The 24,987-nt window shown below is 33.8% G+C and overlaps 1 protein-coding gene across 1 annotated transcript in view; it reads right to left on the reverse strand.

Moving 5' to 3' along the window:
* Positions 1-24,987, reverse strand: part of LOC126965424 (pancreatic lipase-related protein 2-like) — a 51,312-nt gene that overhangs the window by 15,247 nt on the left and 11,078 nt on the right. Inside the window, exon 2 of the mRNA XM_050809033.1 lies at positions 2,502-2,559. Coding sequence (XP_050664990.1) covers positions 2,502-2,559 — 58 coding nt within the window. The remainder of the gene's footprint in view (positions 1-2,501; positions 2,560-24,987) is intronic.

Raw genomic sequence — 24,987 nt, forward strand, 5'->3', positions numbered from 1 at the left:
GAAGCCGTACATAATTTCTAGTAAGAAGTTGAAAATTTGATTTTGATGGTTTGAAACTTTGAACTCCGATAGCGTTTCGGTTTGGGAATAATTAACATGTACAATGCGATTTGAATGAGAATAAACATAAAAACTTGCACATTAACACATTTTGCAACCCTAAAATTCTTATGCCTACAGTCGGGTAAGCCGAGTTAGTAAGTATTTTATTGGGGCATGTAAATGCTTTTACCACATGATCCCAGAAAATGTACAAAAAAATGTGCTTGTGCGGTAAAGCCTTAAAGAGTACTATAACATAAATGATTCTCTTTATGATACCACAGACTATCAATGTAGAGAACACCCTCAGTCTATATAAATACAATCTTTATTGTACGATAACTACTACAAATTTTATTGTAACCGAATTAAGAAAAAAAGAAACATACGATATTTGTGTCAATTTTGTACATATATACGTAATTCATGATCTGATTAGAAATTTTAACGAAGACAATAAAATTACGATAATAGTAATTGACAATAATCGTTTATTACAATAAACTACAGAAACATACAAAGTGAGTGTTGCGGGTCTTCTGTGAATATTTAATACAATACATACAAGATGACGTCTGACTCCTAGAGGGGTTAACAGAAGTTATGGATAACCATTCCCCTTCATAGTCCTGACCACGGACTAGTAAAAAATAACATAACGGTGCTTCACTTGCTAATATCACGGCGTGGAGTCCTTTTTTCTACTCGTCCGTGGTCCTGACCAAAGAATTAGAATAGTCTAGCGTATATAGACGACCGGTCAGCTCAAAATTAAGTGACCAATTTTGAATAGTCAATGTCTGCATTATGTAGGTATGTGGTTTCTCTAAGCAACTAATTCCAAACTTCGTTGAATTCAAATTCAAATACTTTCATTCAAAATAGAATATAATATCACTTATTGAAATTCAAAAACTACCACCCATTCGAAAAACTGTGCCTTAGACCTGAGAAGAACGGGCGCAACAAACTCAGAGGGAATTTTTTTAAATAAAAATATGTTTAAAAGTACTATCGTACAATAAACATTTATAATGAAAGAGTCTGAGGGCGATCACTTAATGCAATCTGTGGTATTATTAAGAAAGAAACAGTTTTTTACCACACAAGAGTTTTTTAACAATTCTTTTGAATTTCGAAATACATTTGTTTTCAACATTTTCTGGGATCTTGTTTTAAAAGCATATACTTCAGCCCAAAAATGCTTACGATTTGTCAATTTAAATCAGTTACAGTAACAATATATTCGCTTTCCTTTTCTATCTTCTGTATTCTTCACTCTCGTTGCAATTTTTACTGATTGCCGCCTTCCGATTCTCCTTGTCGTTTGCTTTGTGTCGAATTTAATTAAAACATTTCAAATATGCCCTCTTTATTTCATATATGAAAGAAGATGATGTGACACGAATTGAGAAAGGAATGCTGAAATGGTTTGGACACATAGAGCGAATGAGTGAAGAAAGAATGACTTATCAAATATATAAGGCAAGTGTGTGTGGGCAAGTCGGTCGCGGGAGACATAGGACATTCGTCAACCAAATTGGGGACGTTTTAAAAAAAGCAAAGTGTAATCAATGTAGAGGAAGCGTGTGAGCCTTGTAAGGATTGAAGCAAATGGCGTTCCGTTGTATCTACCTACCCCGATGGGAAATGGGCGTGAGTGTGTGTGTTTATATGCTCTCATTTGGGTACAATAGTCAAGAAACTTAATCCCTTTTCCCTACTTGATGGTGGAATCAATGCCTAGGTTTACATTTTTCAAATTTTTGATCTCCATAAAGGACTGCCAATATTCCATACATCATCCAGGGTCATGATTTTGATTTTATACCAAAATTGTCATTTTCTTAACAATAATTACGAGTATTCCTATTTTTTGCTCTCTACTATTTGAATATTATATTAACAAAATTGTAACACAGATCAGAGTTGAATATTTAGTTTGCAAAATGTATGAAAAAATAGTTTTATTATAATTATAGTTCTTCCAAAAAAGCTTCCAACAGTTTTAAATGTAACCTTAGACTAAATCTGAGTACAAAAATTATATTAACGCTGTTTTTTAATAAACGCAATGCAAAGTTACTCCGAGATTAAAATAACTTCTCCCTGTCATGTAATTTTGTGATGAAAAAGGTAAGATAAAGACATACCACCTTACAAATAAAATTGGCATTAAGTTCTAACTAACAATAAACCAAGAATATGCAAAACGTTTCCAAATAGACATTTTACTACTTGGCTTATTCGGACGTATAATGTTATCCGCCTTGATTTGCAAATGCTGCTTGATATTCGGAAAACTTCAGAATTATCATTGTATTGATAGTGCTGTCAGCTATATGTGATTATTCTCAGGTATAACTTTATCTCAAGTTTATTTGTAAGGCCGAAAACGTTTTAAATTTGGAATTACTTTACTTCGCGTTTATTAATAACACAATAAATATTTTACTTACCCATTATAAAATCGAAGATATATGTCTTCAACTTGGTTTGATCTATCTGGCAATATACCTGTAAGTAAACATTAATGTATTAGTACCCATCCATACATAGATGCATACGATCACGGCTATAAATGGAGGAACATGCATGGTTTAAGAACTTTCATTATTTTAAAACCAGCCTGTTCATAGACCTAAGTGAGAAGGTACTAGAAGCGACACAGCATTTAAAGACTTCAAATGACGTGACAGAACACCAGAAATTATGTAGTGATTGAATGAAACAACGCGTTCATCATCATTTCAGTCGAAAGACCTATAATACTGGACAAAGGCCTTCCCCAAACAACACACTAATCTATACTAATATTATACAGAAGAAAAGTTTGTTGGTTTGTGATTTGGTGAGTTTGTAGAGGGTAATCTGCACTACTATCTCTGGGGATACTGAACCATGAATGAGTAGAAAGCCACATTATTTGAGAGTGTCAAAGGCTAAATATTAGCCCGACAAATGAAAAGACTTTGGTAGTCGGATTTGCAAAGTAATTCGGAGAAAAAGGGTCGAACACTAAACATAATTTATATATTTGACCTAACAACGTTGGACTAGTATGGTATTAACTACGAAAAAATCAAAACTTTCAAAATCTTGAACTATACCAATAAACATAATAAGTTTTAGACAAAATTATTGTTTTTTTTTTTTTTATAAAACATATGGTGATTATCAATTCACTATGAAACTAATAACTTATTCGTATTGCCGATAAAGACACCTAATAAAGTGTAATTATCTGCTTATCCGCTAGTTGCAGAAAGCATCACTCACTATCTTTGACTGTCAAAATGAATAAAAGAATGTGTCGGTATTATATTTAATGAAACATTAACTTTAAGCATGCTTTCTGCAACTAGCGATATGTCTCTCATTGAGCTATTGATCTCATTAAAGTAACAGCCTCCTCCAGTTTCTACCACAACATTCTGTTTTTGTTTTTATGCGTCCAATCTTTTTCTTCAATGTCTATTTGACTGATATTATTATAAAGTGAGCGGGAAAAATGTTCTGCCCATTGCCATTTGAGCTTCAGAGCTTGTCGGACACTTTAGTTATTATCGTTCGTAATTTTATATTTTTTGTTTATGTCAATATTATTATTTTATAGCAAGTATTATCTGTTTACTTTGTAAAGAAGTTAACTCGGAAGAAGAGAAGAATTAATTATAACTCTCTTTATCTTTAGATATCCAAAGAATACGAACTTATATGTGTGAGGCTCCTTTACATAGGATGCCAGCTAGATTATAGATACTCGTACCACAGCGGCTCCTATTTCTGCCGTGAAGCAGTAATTTGTAAGCATTACTGTGTTTCGGTCTGAAGGGTGCCGTAGCTAGTGAAATTACTGGGCAAATGAGACTTGACATCTTATGTCTCAAGGTGACGAGCGCAATTGTAGTGACGCTCAGAATTGTTGGGTTTTTCAAAAATACTGAGCGGCACTGCATTGTCATCAATTGATTGGCATCATTTACCATCAGCACGTCCTGCTCGACTCGTCCCTTATTTTCATTTAAAAAAAATGTTATCTTTTTTTATATGTCTGTTAATGTTAAAAGTTAAAACGTATATACAACGTCACTCGGACACTTTTGACGACCTTTTAATAATAGGCGATAGTTGTTTATAGTAACGTCAATGACTTTTATTTAGAATTCTTTTTGATGCTATTTCTGATAAACTAGATACTACTACCGCTTCGGAAACAAATGGCGTTCTGAGATAAAAGAAGCGGCGCAAGAAACTCTCCCAGCATTCTTTTTTTTGCGCTTTTTTTTAATGAAATATACAATATTGTATTGTCATTGCTATTGCTATAAAATAATCATAATCTAGTCCCAAGCTGTCGGATCACAAAGATACTCAGCTGTGGAGTAGTAGGATTTACGACAGAGCCGTTTTTTAATAAAATATTTAAATCAACAAATCTTATGAAGCCTACTAGAATTAGTTACAAGCAATCCCTTATATTTTCTAGTGTTATATTAATGAAAATCACTATTAAGAGCAAAATGGTTACGATTTTTATAAACGTATGTTAAAATTTATTTATGAAATTTAAATTGGACTGACAATAAACAGTCATAATATTTATTTCTTTAAATGTTTCTTTGAGAGTCTGTCTAGAACCAAGGATATGATATATATCACGAACAGCTCTCTGAATAGACTTTGTATACCGAAAATTCACTCCAGTTATAACCGTTTATCTCTAGAAGTAATATAACTGGCAGTTCTAAAAAAATATTTTATAGTATATGATATTATTTCGGTTGGATGTTATACTTTTCATTTTAACGAATCACATGTTGTAACTAAAAGAATATAAATAGACCTCGGTATATACGCTTAAACCTAAACGTTCGGTTAATATTACTCCAAATAATATATTTCCAAAAATTCAGATGAGAAAGTTAGGGTGGATGTATTATTTTTTTAGTCATCAATTACTATTAATTTATAATTATTTTAACCTTTAAATACAACTCATACGCACTGCTTCTTTAAAAAGTATAAAAATAATTGCGTATTTTTATATAATCTAATTGTAATAATATGTTGGTCTCAGTGAGTCATACATCTTTGTGCCGTTTGGTGTCGAGACACTTGGCCCGTGGGGCCCAGAGGCGCGGAGAATTTTCAAAATACTATCTTCGCGTCTCAATAAGGCTACTGGAAACCCAAGCGCTGGCAGCTATTTCGGTCAACGGATCAGCCTTGCTATGCGGTAATGCTGCCAGTATTCTTGGTACGCTTCCACGTAATGATAGTTTCAATTTTATGTAGCCGTAGTATTGTAAATATAGTTATAAGATTTGTTTTGATTAAATAAACAATTATCTAATTAATTAATCTAATTCTAGTTACGATTGTTGTAAGTTTTGGAGTCGGTGTAATCCAAGATAGTTTTGTTACTACATACATAGTTATAGGTGAGATGTGCTTGAGTCATGAGGAGGCGAGAGGCAAGAGCGGGTCGCGGCGGAAGGACACCGATTCCAAAAATAACAATAATTGTAACTAGAATTAGAATAATTAATTAGATTGTATAAAAATACGCAATTATTTTTATACTTTTTAGTGCACTTTATATCTTTTGTTTTGGAATAGTGTTTTTGAAGGCGCTTGATTTTTTCTTAAATTTTTTTTTTAAATTAAGTTTGCTTGTTATATGACACTATCTGACTTTCACAGGATTACAGAAAGGATTTGGATGTAAATACGAGGATTATATTTTGAATGATTTCATCGAGGCTAGTGTATTATTGAATATTAACATGAATTACCTTTTATCAGCATAACTTTTGTATCCACAGTAACAAGATATATGAATGAAGCTAGTATGATGCATAAGATTGTTTTACCAGCCATCGTATCGACGTCCACTTAAACTCAAAGATGAGAAGATAATGAGGTTTTCATGGTGCAAGCAGTTTATTTCTAATGGTGCTTTTACATGATAATAGTCCATTTATTAACATACATATCTAAGTTATATACTTTTATGACATTGAATTTGTAAACATTATACATAGGTACTAAATGAATTATTAAATTATTTACGTCTTATATTATAATATCTTTAAATTTTAATTCTAATTGATGGATACATATTTGTGCCCTTTGGGGTGGAGACGATGGGTCCTTGGGGTTCATCGGCACAAAAACTCGTAAAAGAGCTATCCAGGCGTCTAACCGATTTAACAGGTGACCCAAGATCTGGTACGTACCTCTGTCAAAGGATAAGTTTATATATCGATAGCCGATAGCGATCTTAATGATATTTTCTATTTGTAATTAATTAATTTTGTTAAATTAATTAAGTTTTATTTTATTATTATTTATATAAATAGCGTTATTAATTATTAAGTCACATGTAAATAATTTGAAATATAATAACCATTCTAAGTATTATATTAATGATAGCATTGTGAAATCCGACATGTTTCAGTATAACAGTATTGTGTTGGTATTTAGACAATTTTATAACATATTTTGCATGTCAATTGACGAAACATTCATTGGATTATCAATAATATTGTGTTAACATCTTAAGTACAATGTTTCTTGCAAATAAAATTTCGTTTCAATTTTTTCAAATTTCAAGTTAGAGAAAATTCCTTTAATATTAATAGTTTTTGAGTGATTAACAAAACTACATACCTTTTTTAAAGTAGATCCCTACTAATATTATAAATGTGAATGTAAGTTTGTTTGTTACGCCTATCACACCTAAACCACCTATACCGATGTTGATAAAATTTTGTACAGAGATAGACTAGAGCTTGAAAAAGGACATAGGCTGCCTTTTATTGCAAAATAATAATAAATGGAGGGGTTGAAATAGGGGATGGCAGTTTGTATGAAAATTCGTCATTATCGAAGATAAAATCATGAAACTCTGTATTTAGGCAATTGATAAGAAATAATTTATAAACATTTGTTCGAACATTTTTGAAACTTTGACCTACATGGGGATGAAATAGGAGATTAAATTTCACAGGGAAATACTATTAAAGAGACTGTCCACAATAACAAGGGATATGCGCTCATATCATAGAAGAGCGCTGCCAGCAGCGGAAAGAGCAGTTTTTATGTGTATTATTTGAAAAGTAGGTAGCCTAACAGATAAAAAATCTCCCCAAAGTTACTATTCAACGCGGACAAAGTCGCGGCTAAAAGCTAGTATATATATATGTAGTGGGACCAGTGGGAGGCTAGATTATGGGTACCACAACGACTCCTATTTATGCCGTGAACCAGAAATGTATAAGCATTACTGTGTTTCGGTTTGAAGTGCGCCGTAGCTAGTGAAATTACTGGGCAAATAAGACTTGACATCTTATGTCTCAAGGTAACGCGTACAGTTGTAGCGCCGCTCAAATTTTTTGGGTTTTTCAATAATCTTCAGCAGCACTGCATTGTAATGGGCAGAGCGTATCAATTGCCATCAGCTGTACGTCCTGCTCGTCTCATTCCTTATTTTGATAAAAAATAATAATATAGCAAACCTTATGAAAGGAATAATAAAGGTACAAATATTATGCTTAGACACGGCACATTAATTAAATATTATATGAATTAGTCGAATGTGCATACACCCCAATGTACAAATGCTTATTTTCTGCTGTATCATACACTCAGATAAACAACACTTATTGTGTATTACAACTTATACCAATTACTGAGAAGTACAATGATCAAGCAATTACGTGTAAAAAAACAATTCATTTCAATTTACCGGTGGTACGCACCTTTGCACAGGATGCCGGCTAGATTATGCGTACCACAACAACGCCTATTACTGCCGTGAAGCAGTAATGTGTAAGAATTACTGTGTTTCGGTCTGAAGGGTGCTGTAGCTAGTGAAATTACTAGGCAAATGAGACTTAACATCTTGTCTCAAGGTGACGAGTGCAGTTGTAGTGCCGCTCAGAATTTTTGGGGGTTTCAAGAATCCTGAGCGGCACTGCATTGTAATGGGCAGGGCGTATCAATTACCATCAGCTGAACGTCCTGCTCGTCTTGTCCCTTATTTCCATAAAAAAAAAAAAGTGAAACTACTGGGCAAATGAGACTTAACATCTTATATCTCAAGGTGACGAGCGCAATTGTGGCACCGATCAGAATTATTGGATTTTTCAGGAATCCTGAGCGGCACAGCATTGTAATCGGCAGAGCGTATCAATCACCATCAGATTAACATCCTGCTCTTCTCGTCCCTTATTATTATATAAAAAAAAAAGAAATTTCATTTTATAAAATTAACAAGGGACCTGGAACCCTTATTACCTTCCCGTCCACAAAGTGAGGCAGAATACATTCGCCCAATACAAGATAATATAAAAAAACACATGTATATTCTTTGTACATAAATTTACCAATTCACTCATTTGGCGTAACATTTAATTAATTATTTGGGCCGTATGTAAGCCAACAATATCAATTATCTACAAGGAAACCACAAAATAATATCTGTAAAATAGCAGTATAAATTACAATATAAATTAAAGCCAGAGAAACAAACCGCGTAATACAATAACAGGTTAAATTGTGTTGTTTTCGGTTTTGCGTTCGACAAAAAAAAAAAATAGATGAACCGACTTCAAAAAAAGTGTTCGTGTACTTATGTATGCACGCAAGAAGTTATACTTCTTTAGCTAAACGAAGCAAAAATCATTAAAATTATTTATTCGACGTTTGTGGAAAGAACAATATTGTATAAATCTTGCAACGATGGCTTTGACAATTGATTATCAAAAAACGAATACGGCTGTACGGACTTGAACCACTTAAATAAATAAAATAAAATAAAAATAAAAAAGCCTTTTATTTCTTACAGAAATGCTATTTACAAAGTCGATTAGTTTTGTTAGTATCAATAAGAAAAAATATTAAGTAGTTAGTTAATTTAATTATTATGTTAGTTTTATAAAAAGGAATTAATTTTTATGCATTTTATTCTGCAAGAACCCCTCTGCAGGTAAAGGGCTCCTCCAAATTGAGACAGTTTCCTCTGGATTGCGCTATTTGTATCCAGTTTGGACCCGCTGTGTGTTTAATTTCGTCCTCCCATCTGTTGCAAGGTCTCCCTTTCTTTCTTTTGCCCACTGGCCCCATCCATTCTGTCGCTCTTTTTGTCCACCTTTGATCTTGCAGGCGTGCTATGTGTCCTGCCCACTTCCATTTTAATGCACGAGCTTGTGCTAGACCATCTATTGCTTTTGTGGTGTTGCGTATTTTTGTATGCCTTATTTTGTTTATTCTTTTTATATTTAACATACTCCGCTCCATTCCCCGTTGGCACGTTGTAATTTTATTTATGACATTTTTGTTAAATTTCCATGTCTGACAAGCATAGGTCAGACAAGGAATAAGGCAAGAATTCATAACCTTAGTCTTTAGTTGGATTGGCATGTTGCTCTTAAATATTTCCTTTAAGCTCCAGTATTTGTTCCATGTTAACTGAGCTCTGCGCTCAATCTCCTGGTAGTTGTTTGATCTGTCGAAGCTTATTTGCTTGCCTAGGTAAATGTATTTCTCGGTATAATGGAGAGGCTCGTTATCGACGTATATTTGTACTTTGGCGCTGTTGGTCATTACCATAGTTTTAGAGAGGTTCATTTCTAGTCCGGCGAGTTTGCTAGCTTGGTTTAGTGACTCTACCATGTACTGTAGTTCTTTTCCTTTCTCTGATATCAGCACCAAGTCGTCGGCAAAACGGAGGTGGCTTAAATACTTAGTTTTTATTTTTATACCACGTTCATTCCAGTCAAGCTTACTTATTATCGATTCTAATGTGGCTATAAATAGTATAGGTGACAATGGATCCCCCTGTCTTACGCCTCTCTTTATAGGAAACCAAGGACCGGCTGTTTCTAATTTAATTCTGCTTTTGCTCTTCCTGTATATGCTTTTGATTACTCTTATAAATTCGTTTTCCACGTTCTGCGTTGCTAGAGTTTCCCAGATATAGTTGTGTGACACGGAATCGAATCCTTTTCTGTAATCAATAAATGCCAAGTACAATGGTCTACTTCTCTCTTGATATTTCTCGATGAGGAGTTCGAGTGTGTGAATATGGTCGATGGTAGAGAAGCTTTTCCTGAATCCTGCCTGCTCGGCGGGTTGTCTTGTTTCTAAGGTAGAGCTAATTTTTTTGGTCAGTATTGTAGAAAATAGCTTATATGCACTCGACAGCAGACTTATAGGTCTATAGTTCCCAATATCCTTCGGGTCGCCTTTTTTATATAATAAAATAATATTAGATTCAGACCATTGCGTGGGTGTCTCTCCAGATTCGAGGATAGAGTTGAATAAGTTTGTAAAGGGTATAGATAATATCGGGGCAGCTGACTTTAGAGTCTCGTTTGCTAGATTGTCCGATCCTGGGCTTTTGTCTAGTTTTAGTTTGTTCAGTGCCTCGATGACGTCACTTTCTTCGATTTGTGGTCTTTTTGGTATATTACCATCACTGTTGGTATTATGGTTTTCGTGGTTAGTTTCTTCTGGCTCGTTAGTGCTGTATAAATTCCTATAAAACTCTGTCGCTATGTTGATGATGTCACCGCGGTTGTGTATGGTTATCACGTCTCGTTTCAGCTCTTTGATCCAAGTTTTATTTGGTTTCAGCTCCTTATATGCCTTTTTTGTGCTTCCAGTTTTGTGGAGGTGTTTTTCAATAGTTTTATATCTGTGGTTGGCGTAGTCTTTTTTATGTATTTGTTGGTAAGTTTGTAAAGCGCCGAGATTTCGTTTCTTATTGCTCTGTTTTTGTTTGAACTTTTTTGCAGGTCTTGTCTTCTTCTAAAAAGTTTTAATGTGCGCTCTGAAAATATTTTGTGGCCTTTCTTTGCACTTTGCGCTACTCGGGCATTTTGCAAGCTTGTGGTGATGATTTTAATTAAGTTATCGTAGTATTTCTGGACTGGGATAATAGTCTCGGCGAACATTTTATCTTTTGATATGTAGGAGCTTAAGTATTCTTTAAACTTTGTGATTTCTTCTTCGCTTCTTATTGTGCTTTGTTGACAATTAGTAAACTTTGTTCTACTCTTTTTGAAATGTGTGTCATATGATATTGTGGCTCTTACAGGCCTGTGATCCGATGGGTAATTAATGTTCAGTACCTCTATGTTTTTAAACAGTCGTGGTCGATTCGACAGCACAAAGTCTATTTCATTTTTGGTATCTCCGTCTGGTGATCGCCAAGTCCATTTATTTTTTGGTTTTTTTTTTGAAGAAAGTGTTCATAATTAATAGTTTGTTTTCACTGGCATATTCGATTAATCTTTGTCCTCTCTCATTTCTGATTCCATATCCATGCGTTTTCATGATTGAATGTTCCTCATTTTTTGGTGTTCCAATTTTAGCGTTTAGGTCACCCATCAGTATGAAGTCTTTATGTGCTAGTTCTAAAGCCCTTTTTACTGTCGCATAAAAGTTATCGATTTCATTTTCGCTTGCTTGTGCAGTAGGGGCGTAGACTTGAATGATCGATAAGCTAGTATTCTCAAATTTCAGGTTCAATATGGCTACTCTTTTAGAAAGGCCGAGGTAGCTTTCTATATTATTTTTAATATGGTATTTAACTATAAAACCTATGCCATGTCTTCCAGGTGTGTGGCCTGTATAGCAGAAAATGAAGTTTTCATGCTCTTCAATTATGTCTCCAACGCGTCTTGTTTCAGATAATCCTAGTATGTCGTATTTAACTTCTTTGAGAGCTTCGTTTAGCTCCAACAGACGTTCATATAAAGAAAGTGTTTTAACGTTGTATGTCAGGATGTATAACGTTTTTTGTAGACATTTTTCGTTTTTTGGAGGGTTGTTTGGAGGGTTTCGGTCATAATCTTCCACGGTGACCAGCCGGCTTGGAAGACGAGTATGATGTTTTGATAGTGGTTGTTGTATATTGTCGTTGCGAGAGGGGGACGGTAATTGCTATATTTTAACATTATTTGTTAATCAAGTAGTTTAGCATGCCCGGTTTTAAAATATTTTCTGATAGGCTTGAAGATCTTCTTATTTGGGTTTGTGATCTATTTTTCTTGCTAGCCTGTGTATTTATTTCGACTCCTGTTTTAGTATTGTTTTCAGGTGAAGTTGACAGCATTCTTTTGTTCTTCGCAAATGTTTTGGTTTTTCCACCTATGACAAGCTTGTCGTATTTTATTTTTACAAGGTTACCCTTTTCCCTTTCGATTCTCGCTTGTTCTTGAAGCTCTTTTCGCTGTTCCGATACCGAATACCCAAAGCTCACAATTATCTTCACTTTTAGTTAATCTTTCGCTTTAAATGTATTAAGTATGATATATATCTGTATAGGGACGCAGCATGACTAGTTCACAATCGAATTATTTTCACTGATTATATAGTTTTCACTCATTCTTAGACGTTATCCACAATGTATGACGTAGATCACTTGTTTATTTTTTTCACTTTTGTCTTTCCACCAAGTAAATGCACTTATTTTTATTTTGAAATCAATTTTTCTACGGATCCGAAGTAAACATTGGCACAGTAGCACCCTCTCTCGAACTTGAACCATTTACCAATCCTAATAATGGACGATGAAACCAAAAAGAAATAACGAATGTCGCAAACGTCAGAAAGTTTTGGTGCTGTTACTTAGTGGACCACACGGGAAGCACTAGCATAAAAAAAACATCATCAAAATTGGTTGAACCAGTAACAAATATAAAAAATACCGTCGAATTAAGAACCTCCTCCTTTTTTGAAGTCGATTAAAAATAATACCACCACCTAACATATTTTGTTAGACGTTCATCTACAACTAAGTTTAATATATATAATATATAATTTAAATATTAATATTGTTTCTGTTTTTAATTAATTTTAATAAGAATAGTAATAATTATCATGAGATGTAATTTGAAACAAAATTGTAAGTAGAGGCATTTAGTACGTTTTGCATAATATGTAGATGAACTTGAATTGTTTTGTTATTCGGTAGATTTCTTGTGGCAGGTATCGTCATGCCCGCTTAAATGCCTCTGCTTGTGGCGACGACGTGGGGCATTTGTCGTTCAGGGAAGGGAAATATGGTCGAGGGAGGCGATGGCTGGTCCATGCGTCATGCTTGTGAACGGGTGCTACTAGTGGTGGCTGGATGGTCTTGTTACCGGGAGGTCTGCTTGATGTGTTTTTTATTATTATTATTTTCTTTAAAGTTAAAGTTATTATATATTTAATTTTATGAAATGCTCACATAATGCCTCTATTTATTTACGGTATGTGTGGATTGATGCATCTACTATAGGTACTCAATAACTCTTGTGTTTATGAGTATTAATTTACTTTTTTTTTCTTTTTTGACTTACTCGTGCAATCCTTTAAGTTTTTGACATTTGAGTATTTTTGTTGCGTCACTTTTCATATATTGTAATTGAAATGATTTGTAAAACAATTATAATGTAAATCTTGACTTAAAAGAGTGGCAATGAGTTTCTTGCTACTTCTTCTCATAAGCTCAACCCTTTACGAAATAGCGGTAAATTCAATAAGAAACAATATTTTTATTTATTTTTTGACATTCATAATTGTCATTTCCGTGACCTACATGAATAAAGTATTTTTGAATTTGAATTATCGGATAGTATCGCATACAAGAGAATTTGACAAGCTTGAATCAGGCTTACGATCCGAGAGTCCGTATAGATAAAATAACTACTTATATATATTTTTAACTAGCTGACCCGACAGACGTTGTTCTGTATACAAAATTAAGTTTATTTTTTACCTTCTGAGAAAGTTTAAATATTAAATTATATTTTATTTTTCACCTTTTAAACCTTCTCTGGACTTCCACAAATAATTCAAGACCAAAATTAGCGAAATCGGTCCAGCCGTTCTCGAGTTTTAGCGAGACTAACGAACAGCAATTCATTTTTATATATATAGATTAATGTATAACAAGTAAAATAAATGATAGCTGCTATGTATAAACTCTCTCTACTCTCCAGACACATGATGCTCGTATAATCTCCGCTTATATCATGAAGAGGAAAGATATAACTTTGTGCTTGTTAATTTGTTACAATTTAGTTTAATCACACAAACAGTGGGAGGCTCCTTTGCACAGGATGCCGGCTAGATTATGGGTACCGCAACGGCGCCTATTTCTACCGTTAAGCAGTAATGTGTAAGCAATACTGTGTTTCGGTCTGAAGGGCACCGTAGCTAGTGAAATGGGCAAATGAGACTTAGCATCTTATGTCTCAAAGTGAGTGCAGTTGTAGTGCCCCTCAGAATTTATGGGTTTTTCTAGAATCCTGAGCGGCACTGCATTATAATGGGCAGGGCGTATTAATTACCATCAGCTGAACGATCTGCTAGTCTTTTCCCTTATTTTCATTAAAAAAAAACTACTCGATCGATTTTAAAAACTATTACACCATTAGAAAGCTACAACTTTATCGAAAAACATAAACAAACTTCAGGATAGACAGTCCAATGTCCAAGTCTCCAACAAAGACTAGTTAGATTAAGACCGAAAGATGCTGTGGTCTTCGACTTTGACTAAGGCCTAAGGTTTGACTATCCAAACCTAGAAGTGACCGAGCTTCGAAATTTGACTATAATTACAATACAAAAAATAGTTCCCTATTTTAAGACCAGTTACAATCAATAACAGCTGTAGCTAATTAATACTTAAAAATACTTCGAATCAACAATAAAAATAAAACTTAAATGGTTGTTTTATTCACACAATAGGAAGTAATGTGTTATCTTATCTGTAAGCCACTTTGTCTAGTCTTTATCGTTGAAATAGGGTTCAGATAAGTCAGTTCATTTGTTGTGGAAATAATATATCGATAATTTTATTATGTCACTGAAGTGCCGTAGAGATACAATCATGCATTTGTTCCAAAGAGATTTGAATACATAGAGACGTCTTTGATAAATATTTTTTTTAAAAGTACAATAATTTTAATCTCAAATGATAATCACGCAACATGGATACCAATATCTTTAACAAGTGTTAAAACAATTTGAACGATATACTTAGATATACGCTATCATTTTATACGCAAGAGCGTATTTTGACGACCAATTTTGATTAGTCAATGGTTGCATTAGCTAATAGCTAGTGGTTAAACATTCAAAATATTAAGGAGCTAATCGTAAGCGTCTGACTTTTCAATCAAAATCCGTTACGGTTACAATAGATTGGTATAAAAAGGCATAAAAGGCATTTATTTTCTCAAAATTTATTCCTTTAGAATTCTTTTTTTTGTCATTTCTAATAACTACTAAATACTACTACCGCTTCGGAAACAAATGGGGCTCTGAGGGAGAAGAAGGGGCGCAACAAACTCTCCAAGCATTTTTTTTTGCGTTCTTTTCAATAAAAATATACAATATTGTACAGTCATTTCTATCGCTATAAAATAATCACAATCTAGTCCCAGGCCGTTCGATCATTTGGATATTCAGCAGTGGAGTAATAGGATTTACGACAGAGACATTTTTTTATTAAACATTTAAATTTACTTATAGATAATGCCTGAACAGTGGCATTTACCCTTAAAGCTATTATGTATCTTATGAAGCCTTCTAGAATTAGTTACAAGCAATCCCTTATTTCTATTGAGATGTGGTATTTACATATCATCTATACTTATAAAATCTGAATAGATCAAATTTCTGAACAAAGAAGAACATGAGCAAAACCAAGTCAGATGGATGTAAGAAGAGAAATAGAACAAGTGCAGATCCTTTTTTTTAATTTTTTGTTTCTCTGTCTGTTTGTACGGGCTAATCTCTGCACTATTGGACCGATTTAATTGAAATTTTGCATGATGATACCTTACATCCTCAGTCTACATCTTAGATACTTTTCATCCCGGAAAATGTAAGAGTTCCCGTGGGATGGTTTAAATCTTATAGTTACTTTTATAGCGTAGTACACAACAATCTATGCACATAATTTATTAAAATTTGGCATGTTGATACCTAGTGTTGCCGGTCAAATTTTTAGATTCCTTTCATCCCAAAAATTGTAGAGTTCCTGTGGGATAGTTACTAAACTAAACTTAAATAGCTTAGTGCACAATAACTTTTGCACATTATTTAATAATATCTGGCATATTGATATCTTATATTGCCGGTAAATATCTTGTATACTTTTCATCCTGGAAAATTAAGGAGTTCTCGTGGGAAAGTTAAAATAACTTGGTACACAACAACTTATGCACATAATTTAGTAAAATTTGTGAATAAATTTAGCGGCACAACAAAATATAAATTTGCTCACAGTTCGTATTAGCTTAAAGCAGAATATAAATGTTAAAATGCATTGTTTTTCAGCAACATAGGTATCAACATAAAATAAGTATTACATTTGGTTTTGTTAAGAGGTTGAGTTGACTGAATCGGCTGAGTAAATATCACGCATAGGTCGAAACAGACGCGAATAAACAATACTTAATGAATTATGTTAGCTGTCGAACATAAGCCTATCCTCTTACCACGGACGAGTAAAAAAAGAAGGACTCCACGCCGTGATATTTGCAAGTGAAGCACCGTTATGCTAGTGTGTGTGCCCCTAAATAATCATATATGGCCACAAATACTTATATAATATCGTTTTTAAACTTTTTGACAACGTACGACGGCATTTGTAAAATATTTTATTGAGACGCAAACCGATCTGTCACAGACGATGACAATTCTCATAATGGCCGTCTATTGGCCTGTAGTAGTGTAAGTGTGTGCGTGGGGCTATGTATTAACACGTTAATCGGCTTGTTTTGGTGCTACACTGTTATGTAAGGTGACACGGAGTCCTTATTTTTTCACTAGTCCGTGCCTCTTCCATGAAGATTTTAAGTTAGTTATAATTCTTAAGCTGTAATAGTTCATGTAGTTTTTGAATGAATGAATGAATGAATGAATGAAAACTTTATTAATAACAAACACAAACCACACAGAATAATACAACTAAGAAAGACTTAGAGGTAAAAAATAATAATTAAAAACTTATACTTAGCATAAAAATATACAAATGATAAAAAAAAAATGAAACAAATGTATGCATAATATTATAGTGATTATCTTAATTTAAAAGTACTGTGTAGCAGTCATTGTTATCAAAAGGAACTGACTCAGCGTCATGCTGCATTGGAATAATACCAACACAGCGCTGATTTTCAGCAGCCCCCAGGTGACCCATTGAGTAACTATTAATCTTAAAAAATAAATTTAGTTTTATTAAAGGTTCCATCATATTATTTTTAAAGATGATAATTTGAAATTAGCTTCTACTTGTTCAGAATATTACATAAATATACATACATACATAAATATTAAAATAACAGCAATTTTAGAAATATTTGCAGAAACAAAGTAAAACTTCGATCCCATTATGTATTATTAATAAGATAAATCTTATAATGTAGGACTTATGCACATAATTTGTAAGCAGATACTTAATAATTTAAATAGACGTAAGGATGAGATTTTTAACTTTTTTCTGGAAAGTTCCAACAGTCTTCAGATTGCGAAACGGTGGTGGTATATCATTCCAGCACTTGGTGGCACTGTACCTAAAACTTCCTCTAAAAGAGGCGGAATGATGGAGTGGGACTGACAGGACATTGAATGCGAACCTTGTTTCAAAATTTAACTGGCTGCGCTGACCTAGCCATTCCAATTTACTATATAAATATTTTGGCGTTTTTGTCTTAATAATACCAAAAAGAAGCGTGGCTAAATGAAGTCGTCTACGAGAATCCATATTTAAAATATTTGCTTCTTTGAGGTATGGAGAAATGTGTTGTCGGGCCGGTATATCCCAGCAAAAACGAGCACATGCATTTTGTACTCTTTGTATTGACTTTCTTGTTCTGCCAAGCAGCCTCGGACCATACACTGTATCGGTATAGTTAAACTTGGATAGAACAAGAGCCTCACAAAGACGTATGCGCAATTCTGTGGTTATAAATGGTCTAATTTGGTACAAAACTTTTAATCTATAAAAACTGTTGGAAATGACTTTATTTATATGCTTCTCAAATCTTAAGGATTCATCCATTATCAACCCAAGATTGCGAACTTCTTGTACGCGTTCGATATCCTTATCATTAATGAGTAGTCTTACATTGAATTCATTAATTAACTCTAAGCCGTTACAATTGCCGAAGATCATAAATTTTGTTTTATTCGGGTTTAAAATCAGTGAGTTTTTTTCAGACCACATGAATATTTCATGAAGATCAGCATTTATAATATCTATTGCCTGTTGGGCTTCGTGTGGCGAAAAAGAAAAGTATAGCTGTATATCATCAGCGTAGATTTGATAATTGCAGTGTTTAATTTTTTTAATTATGTCTGCAATATATATAATAGAAATAAGGGGCCCTAAAATAGAGCCCTGAGGAACTCCCCTCGTTATAGTCTCACGTTCTGAAAATTTTGTGTTACCCTGCTCATCTATCACTGAGACCGTCTGTGTTCTATTAGTGAGATAGCTTTCAAACCACTTAATACTATTTTCACTAAAACCATAGTACGCTAGCTTGGAAAGTAGGAGATTTATATTTAAAGTTTCAAAAGCACGTGAAAAATCAAGAAGTATTAAAATTGTTACTTTTTTCTCCTCTTGCGCTGCCAAAATATTATCTACCACGTCAATGAGGGCCGTAGTTGTGCTTCGCTGTTTTCTGAAACCGGATTGGTGATCCGGTAGTATATTTTGAGCTTCTAAGTAACTCATCAATTGCTTATGTACAATTTTTTCTATAATTTTTGAAGGACAGGGAAGTATACTAATTGGTCTTAGGTCGGAAAAATTGCGTGGTAGGTCATTTTTTGGCAGAGGACGAATCAAGGCATGTCGCCAAAGGTCGGGAAAAGTATTAGTTTTGAAAGAAGTGTTAATAATGTGTGTTAATATGGTTAAAGTCTGTGATAGCGTGAGGAGCAGCATGTCTAGGGAAATGTCATCAATACCAATAGCGTTCGACTTGAGCTCTTTTATAGCCATAAGAGTAGAATTTTCGTCAACAGTCATAAAGTCAAAAGTAGAGTTACCGAAACTCAAAATACGTAAGGGTTGATAATGTTACTAGATTAGTTCCAGGGATATTCAAAAAGTGAGAATTAATTTTATTTGGATCATTTAAGTGGGGCGGTAATGGGTTGTGTTCTTTTGATTTTATGCGAATATTGTGTTTCCACATTTTTTGAGGATTATTAATATTAGAGTTAATGTACGTATTGAAATACACTTGCTTTTCCCTATGCAAAGCCTGAGGAACATACCGTTTTAATTCCTTATAGAATTGTATATATGACTCAAGTTTTGTTTGTTTTGCTAATTTTTGTGCATCATCACGACGTTTCATTATTAATTTAATGTTATAAGTAATCCATGGATATTGGGCTTCTTTAATATGTATATTTTTTTTTGGCGCGTAAAAATCGAACAAATTTATAATATAATATGTCAGCAAAGATACAATTTCATTTACATTAGTTAATAATAATAATTTTTTCCAGATAATATTGTTCAGCGAATAAATGAAATTAATTGAATCAATGTCTTTAATAGGTCTGCATACAATATGTTTAGGTTGTGTTTTATTTTTTGGTACATTTAATGTACACGTTATAAATGCGTGACTACTAAGTGACTTTATGTAGTCTACCCCTATACTCTCTAAACTAAGCGTTTTATTTGTACAGACTAAATCTAGAAGGGATTCTGAATGTGACGTAAAATGTGTTGGTTGCGTTACATGTTGCACTAAACCAAACGCTGTTATAAAGTTTTCAAACTTTTTATAACTTAAACTGGTTTTGTTTAAGCCATCGATATTAAAATCGCCTAATATAATTAAATGATCACACCATACAAATGAGCCAACAGCTTCTGTGAGTGTATTTAGAAATAAATCGACATCCAACCATGGTGGCCGATATGCTGTACCTAGGACACATGTTTTTCCTCGCAATTTAAGTTTGACCCACATTTGTTCTACTATACATGTTTGAGGCGGTAACAAAACCTGTACTCCTATATTTTTTTTTATAAAAAACCCAACTCCTCCCCCGCGCGAGCGAACGGCAGGCGGGCGCGGAACATGAAGCAGTCTGTAGCCAGCTGGTGCTGGCGCGCGCCCCTCCTCCCCCGCGCGCAGCCAGGTCTCGTTTATGGCCAACAAATCCACACCGTGTCGCTGCACTGCTACGAGAAACTCGTCATGTTTCGTTCCTAACGAGCCAGGGTTAAGAAGTCCAATTTTTATTTTATCACTATATAACATTTTTCGAAAGGTTATTTTGCAAGTAGGATTGGAATATGAAGTCATATTTAAGTATGGTGATGTTGCAGTATAAAGAAATAATAATAATATATAAAATAATGCAATAATAATAATATGCACATTTTCTTTGTGCAACATAACAATATGTTCTAGTGCTATTTATAAAATAATAATAATGTAAAATATTATTTGCTGCGAATATTAGAAATACATTAAATCCAAATGTGATCTAAGCAGATGTACAACTATGATGGCGCCTACGTGATATATGCAAATAATTGTTGACACACAGAAATAATAAAAGAAATTAAAATGAGGCCGACAGTATATACGAAATAATAAACAAATAAAACAATAACTAAAAACAGCGATAAAATCAAAAAATAATACAATATCTCTATTTATCTTTTGCAATGAGCAGTATTTAGCAAAACTATCTAAAATTTTATAACACAATATATAGAAATATCTTAAAAAATGTCTTATTAAACTTACAAGGTTATTGAAGTAATGAGTAAGGATATATTTTTTACCAAAATAATATAGTACGTATAAATATGTTAGAAAGTTGTAGTTCTTTTTTTCTTTTTTAACTTAATGAACTTGATATATTTTGTTACTTCATTTGCATGTTTTGCATCTATATATTTTAAAATAAATAAATAACATTAATTTATTCTTTAGGAATAATAATCTCAATAATAAGTAAGTTCAGAATATCATACTAACATAAAATTTACGATGATTCGTTGCATGAATTAATTTTATAGTAACTCCCACGATCCTACCACCAAGATTATCATTATCATTATCAATTTTTGTGATTTTCAAGAATCCTGAGCGGCACTGCATTGTAATGGCCAGGGCGTATCAATTACCATCAGCTGAACGTCCTGCTCGTCTCGTCTCTTATATTCATAAAAAAGCAAGTAGTTTAATATTAAAAATACTAAGCAACTAATCCCAAGCGTGGTTGACTGTCTACGACTTAGTATCAAAATCGGTTACAGATATTCTTTTCTCTCACATACTTTGTTAGTCTATAGGTTAGGACGTAGTTACAATAAATACTCGAATCTTATATCTCTGACTGTTCCTTGAGGCCAATTTAGACAGAACTTTTATTATATACAGTCTGATCAAAATATAATTATCACAAGCACATCACAAAAGTACTAAAAGTGTGGCCTGATAAGATACAATGCCATTCGCGTCGCAATGCGCTGATCAGACTTAAACACGAAATATTTCCTGCACCTGGAAACCCGGATGAACACGACACATTCAGAGAATATGAAAAAAATACGGAAATATTAAAGCTTTTTCCTACAATGGTTTATATAAAAGTAATCTTAAATATAAATACGGGAAAAAAAGTGAAGAAAGAATGACGCATCAAATATTATATAAGTCAAGTGTGTGTGGACAAGTCGGTCGTGGGAGACTTCATGTAACATTCGACGACCAAATTGCGGGACGGTTTGAGAAAAGGAAAGCACTCGAAAACGATGACCATATACCATGTATGTGTGTGTGTGTATTAAATAAAATATATCTCAGTTTCAAGAGACTTGCTGAATAACAGGTGACTAAGGTATGATCCCAGTTTACAGGTCTTTTTCTTTTATGGAAACGGAGGGCAAACGAGTGTACGGGTCACTATCTGGTGTTAAGTGAACACTGCCGCCCACTCTCTCCCGCAACACCAGAGGAACCACAGGAGCGCTGACGGCCCTTAAGGAAGGTATACAAGCTTTTTTCGAAGATAACCTTCGGTCTTGGAAGGGTTATCCGATATAAAAAGCTGTTATATTGGTGCTGTTTATCTCTTTAGCGTCGCGTAGCTAACAGAGTTCTGCTGACCTAGATTTCTTGATTACAAATCACGAAGCCGTACGTCGTAAGATTGAATTTATATATCAATCTGACTTTTTACTAGACGTAACGTACTTTTAATAATACTATTATTATTAAGGTAATAAATAAAACTATATGTAATCATCGCTGTTAATATTTTCTTGTAACAACACAGGAATCCTCGGATATTTTCCGTACTTAAGGACGTGCTTTTCTGGTTCTGGAAACTCTGTGGAAGTTTGATACATTGCGGTAAAAACATCACTAATGGTATGTGATATTTGTGTATTTAATCTCAGAAGTGATAGATGTCACTTAAAAATAATTAACTTTTTAGATGTGTATGTTCAAACATTTTTATACACACCTTTTAAACCCTTCACGAATGTAATTTATTTTAATGATTGTACACATTTTATAGCTAATGAATTGTGGTCTAACCTCGCTTGTGTATATATTATGTATATAATTATACAATGTAACACGTACATACGCACAGAGATACAAAACTATCAAGGCCATTATCTACCATAGTAATTAGTTAGAGCATACGTCATACATCCATTACTGTATTTTTTCTAGTAATATTACAATGCAGCAATAAACTTAGATATTATAACGATAGCGTTTCATCATTATCATCATCATCATCAGCCGGAGAACTTCCACTGTTGGACAAAGGCCTCCCCCATCGAATTCCCGAAATCCCCATAGTCTAAATCTTCTACGACGATCGGTCCTGCCCTCATCCAACGTATTCCGGCGATCTTGACCAGATCGTCGGTATATCTTGTCTACCAACACTACGTCTTCCGGTACGTGGTCGCCATTTGAGGACTTTACTGCCCCAATGGCGTTCCGTACTGAACGCAAACTCTTAAAAAAGTAAAGACATTATAATCATATCATTCTATACACGGGTAGCAATAGTAACTACTGCGTAATATAGTTATAAAGACATGGAATAAATTTGAATATTAATACAAGATTCTATCGCCCATACAAACGTTCTCACGACTATGTTGTATATTTAAGAAGGTCCTATTAATTTAATTAATTAAGTAAAAACGTCTTTGAATAGGCTTCAATACTCGAAGGCAATACATAAAGTAATGATAGCATACGGGTACAGAGTTTGAACTTGTAGCTGCATATCTATGTTCATATCTAAAGTTTAAGGGCGTTCCCAGTATACTAACTACAGATAGAGATACATTACTACCGTCTACTGTGAGTACTACATTACTACTTACCTTCAGCTGTCAATAATCTGAAGCTGTCCCAATATACCCGATAAGTCATTCTTATCGCCAGTTCACTGTTTCAATTTCCATACAAACTTCCATCCCTGGTAAGCTATACGTCTTCCCAATTGACAGACAGCGTGTACGGATATGACGAGTTACCGTCGACAAGTTTATTGGGACAGAAAAGTCAACGATAGTTACGATTTTTTATCTCAAGTTGGTCACAACCGGAGAAAGACTGAATATTGGGAATGGCCGTTAATGTACTGCTAGGTAACTAAAGAATAAAAGATTATATACTGACAACCTTGAAATAATAAAGTCAATAACATCACTCGGGGATTCCAAATTACTTCAACAAGATCTCAATAGATTGTCTGATTGGTGCAAATTGAACACTATGTCATTAACAACATGGAAATACGCAAAGATATATCAAAAATTATTAAATTTAACATTCAAAATCAATTGAATATCACTGAATTTAAACCTCGAAAAATGTTTTGGAAAGGAATTTAAATTAATCAAGCATAAAGAGAAATGAATGACGTATTATTTGGAACTATAAATAATTTAGACTTCATTCAAATAAAATAAAATAGAATACTGCAGCGTTGTGTGGATTCTTGTAGCCTAAACAAATGGTCGGATTTGGTAAGGCTTGACCATTGGGATGGCACGGTGGGCGCCTCGCACCAATTTGTCCGGTGGCCTACTCGCTATAGTCCCGACGGTAATAAAAATTTTGTGCGATGGACAATATGACATACCATCGAATATAGTCCGCTACCAGGGGGCCTACTCCTAAAATCGATGTTCAATATATCGTGGCATAAGTCGTGGCGAATCCTATTCTTAGTTACATCGTATTCAATGTCGAAACGATGATTAAACGAACGAAACATTATTCGATATTATCAATCCTAACCCTACTCTTTGTTGAAGATGTCAGAGACTAATATTCAAATTCGACAAATAATCAAACGTCACTTTTACGATAATCTCAACGACACCTTCTAGCCTGTCGTTGCTATTATCGTTTCAAGTGGTTTACATATATTTGCCATACAATATGCATGCTTAATAAATATTATTAAAATAATTATATGTGATTTACTATTCAAAAGGATTTTTTTACTACCAAGTAATTTAAGTCATTTTGTGGATCGTTTAAGCGTAGAAAGTAATGCAAATGGCCGCCTGAGAAATAGGAAGTCTACGAGAAGGGTTGAGTTACTTTTTTTAACTGACTTCAAAAATGGAGGAGGTTCTCAATTCGTCGGTTTTTTTTATGTTTGTTACTTCAAAACTTTCAACTGGGTGAACCGATTTTGTTAATTCTTTTTTTATTTGAAAGCTGGTGCTTCCCGAGTGGTCCCGTTGTAATTTGGTCCAGATCTGACACTGGCATCCATGAGGAAAATCATAGAAGTCTTAAATTTGCTATACATACGTATAGCAAATTGGATGATAAATTTACGAATAACTCAATATCGCGCCTACCGATTTCGATGATTCTTTTTTTAATGGAAAGGATA

The sequence above is a fragment of the Leptidea sinapis genome, chromosome 7 (assembly GCF_905404315.1).
Source record: "Leptidea sinapis chromosome 7, ilLepSina1.1, whole genome shotgun sequence".
Lineage (NCBI taxonomy): Eukaryota > Metazoa > Arthropoda > Insecta > Lepidoptera > Pieridae > Leptidea > Leptidea sinapis.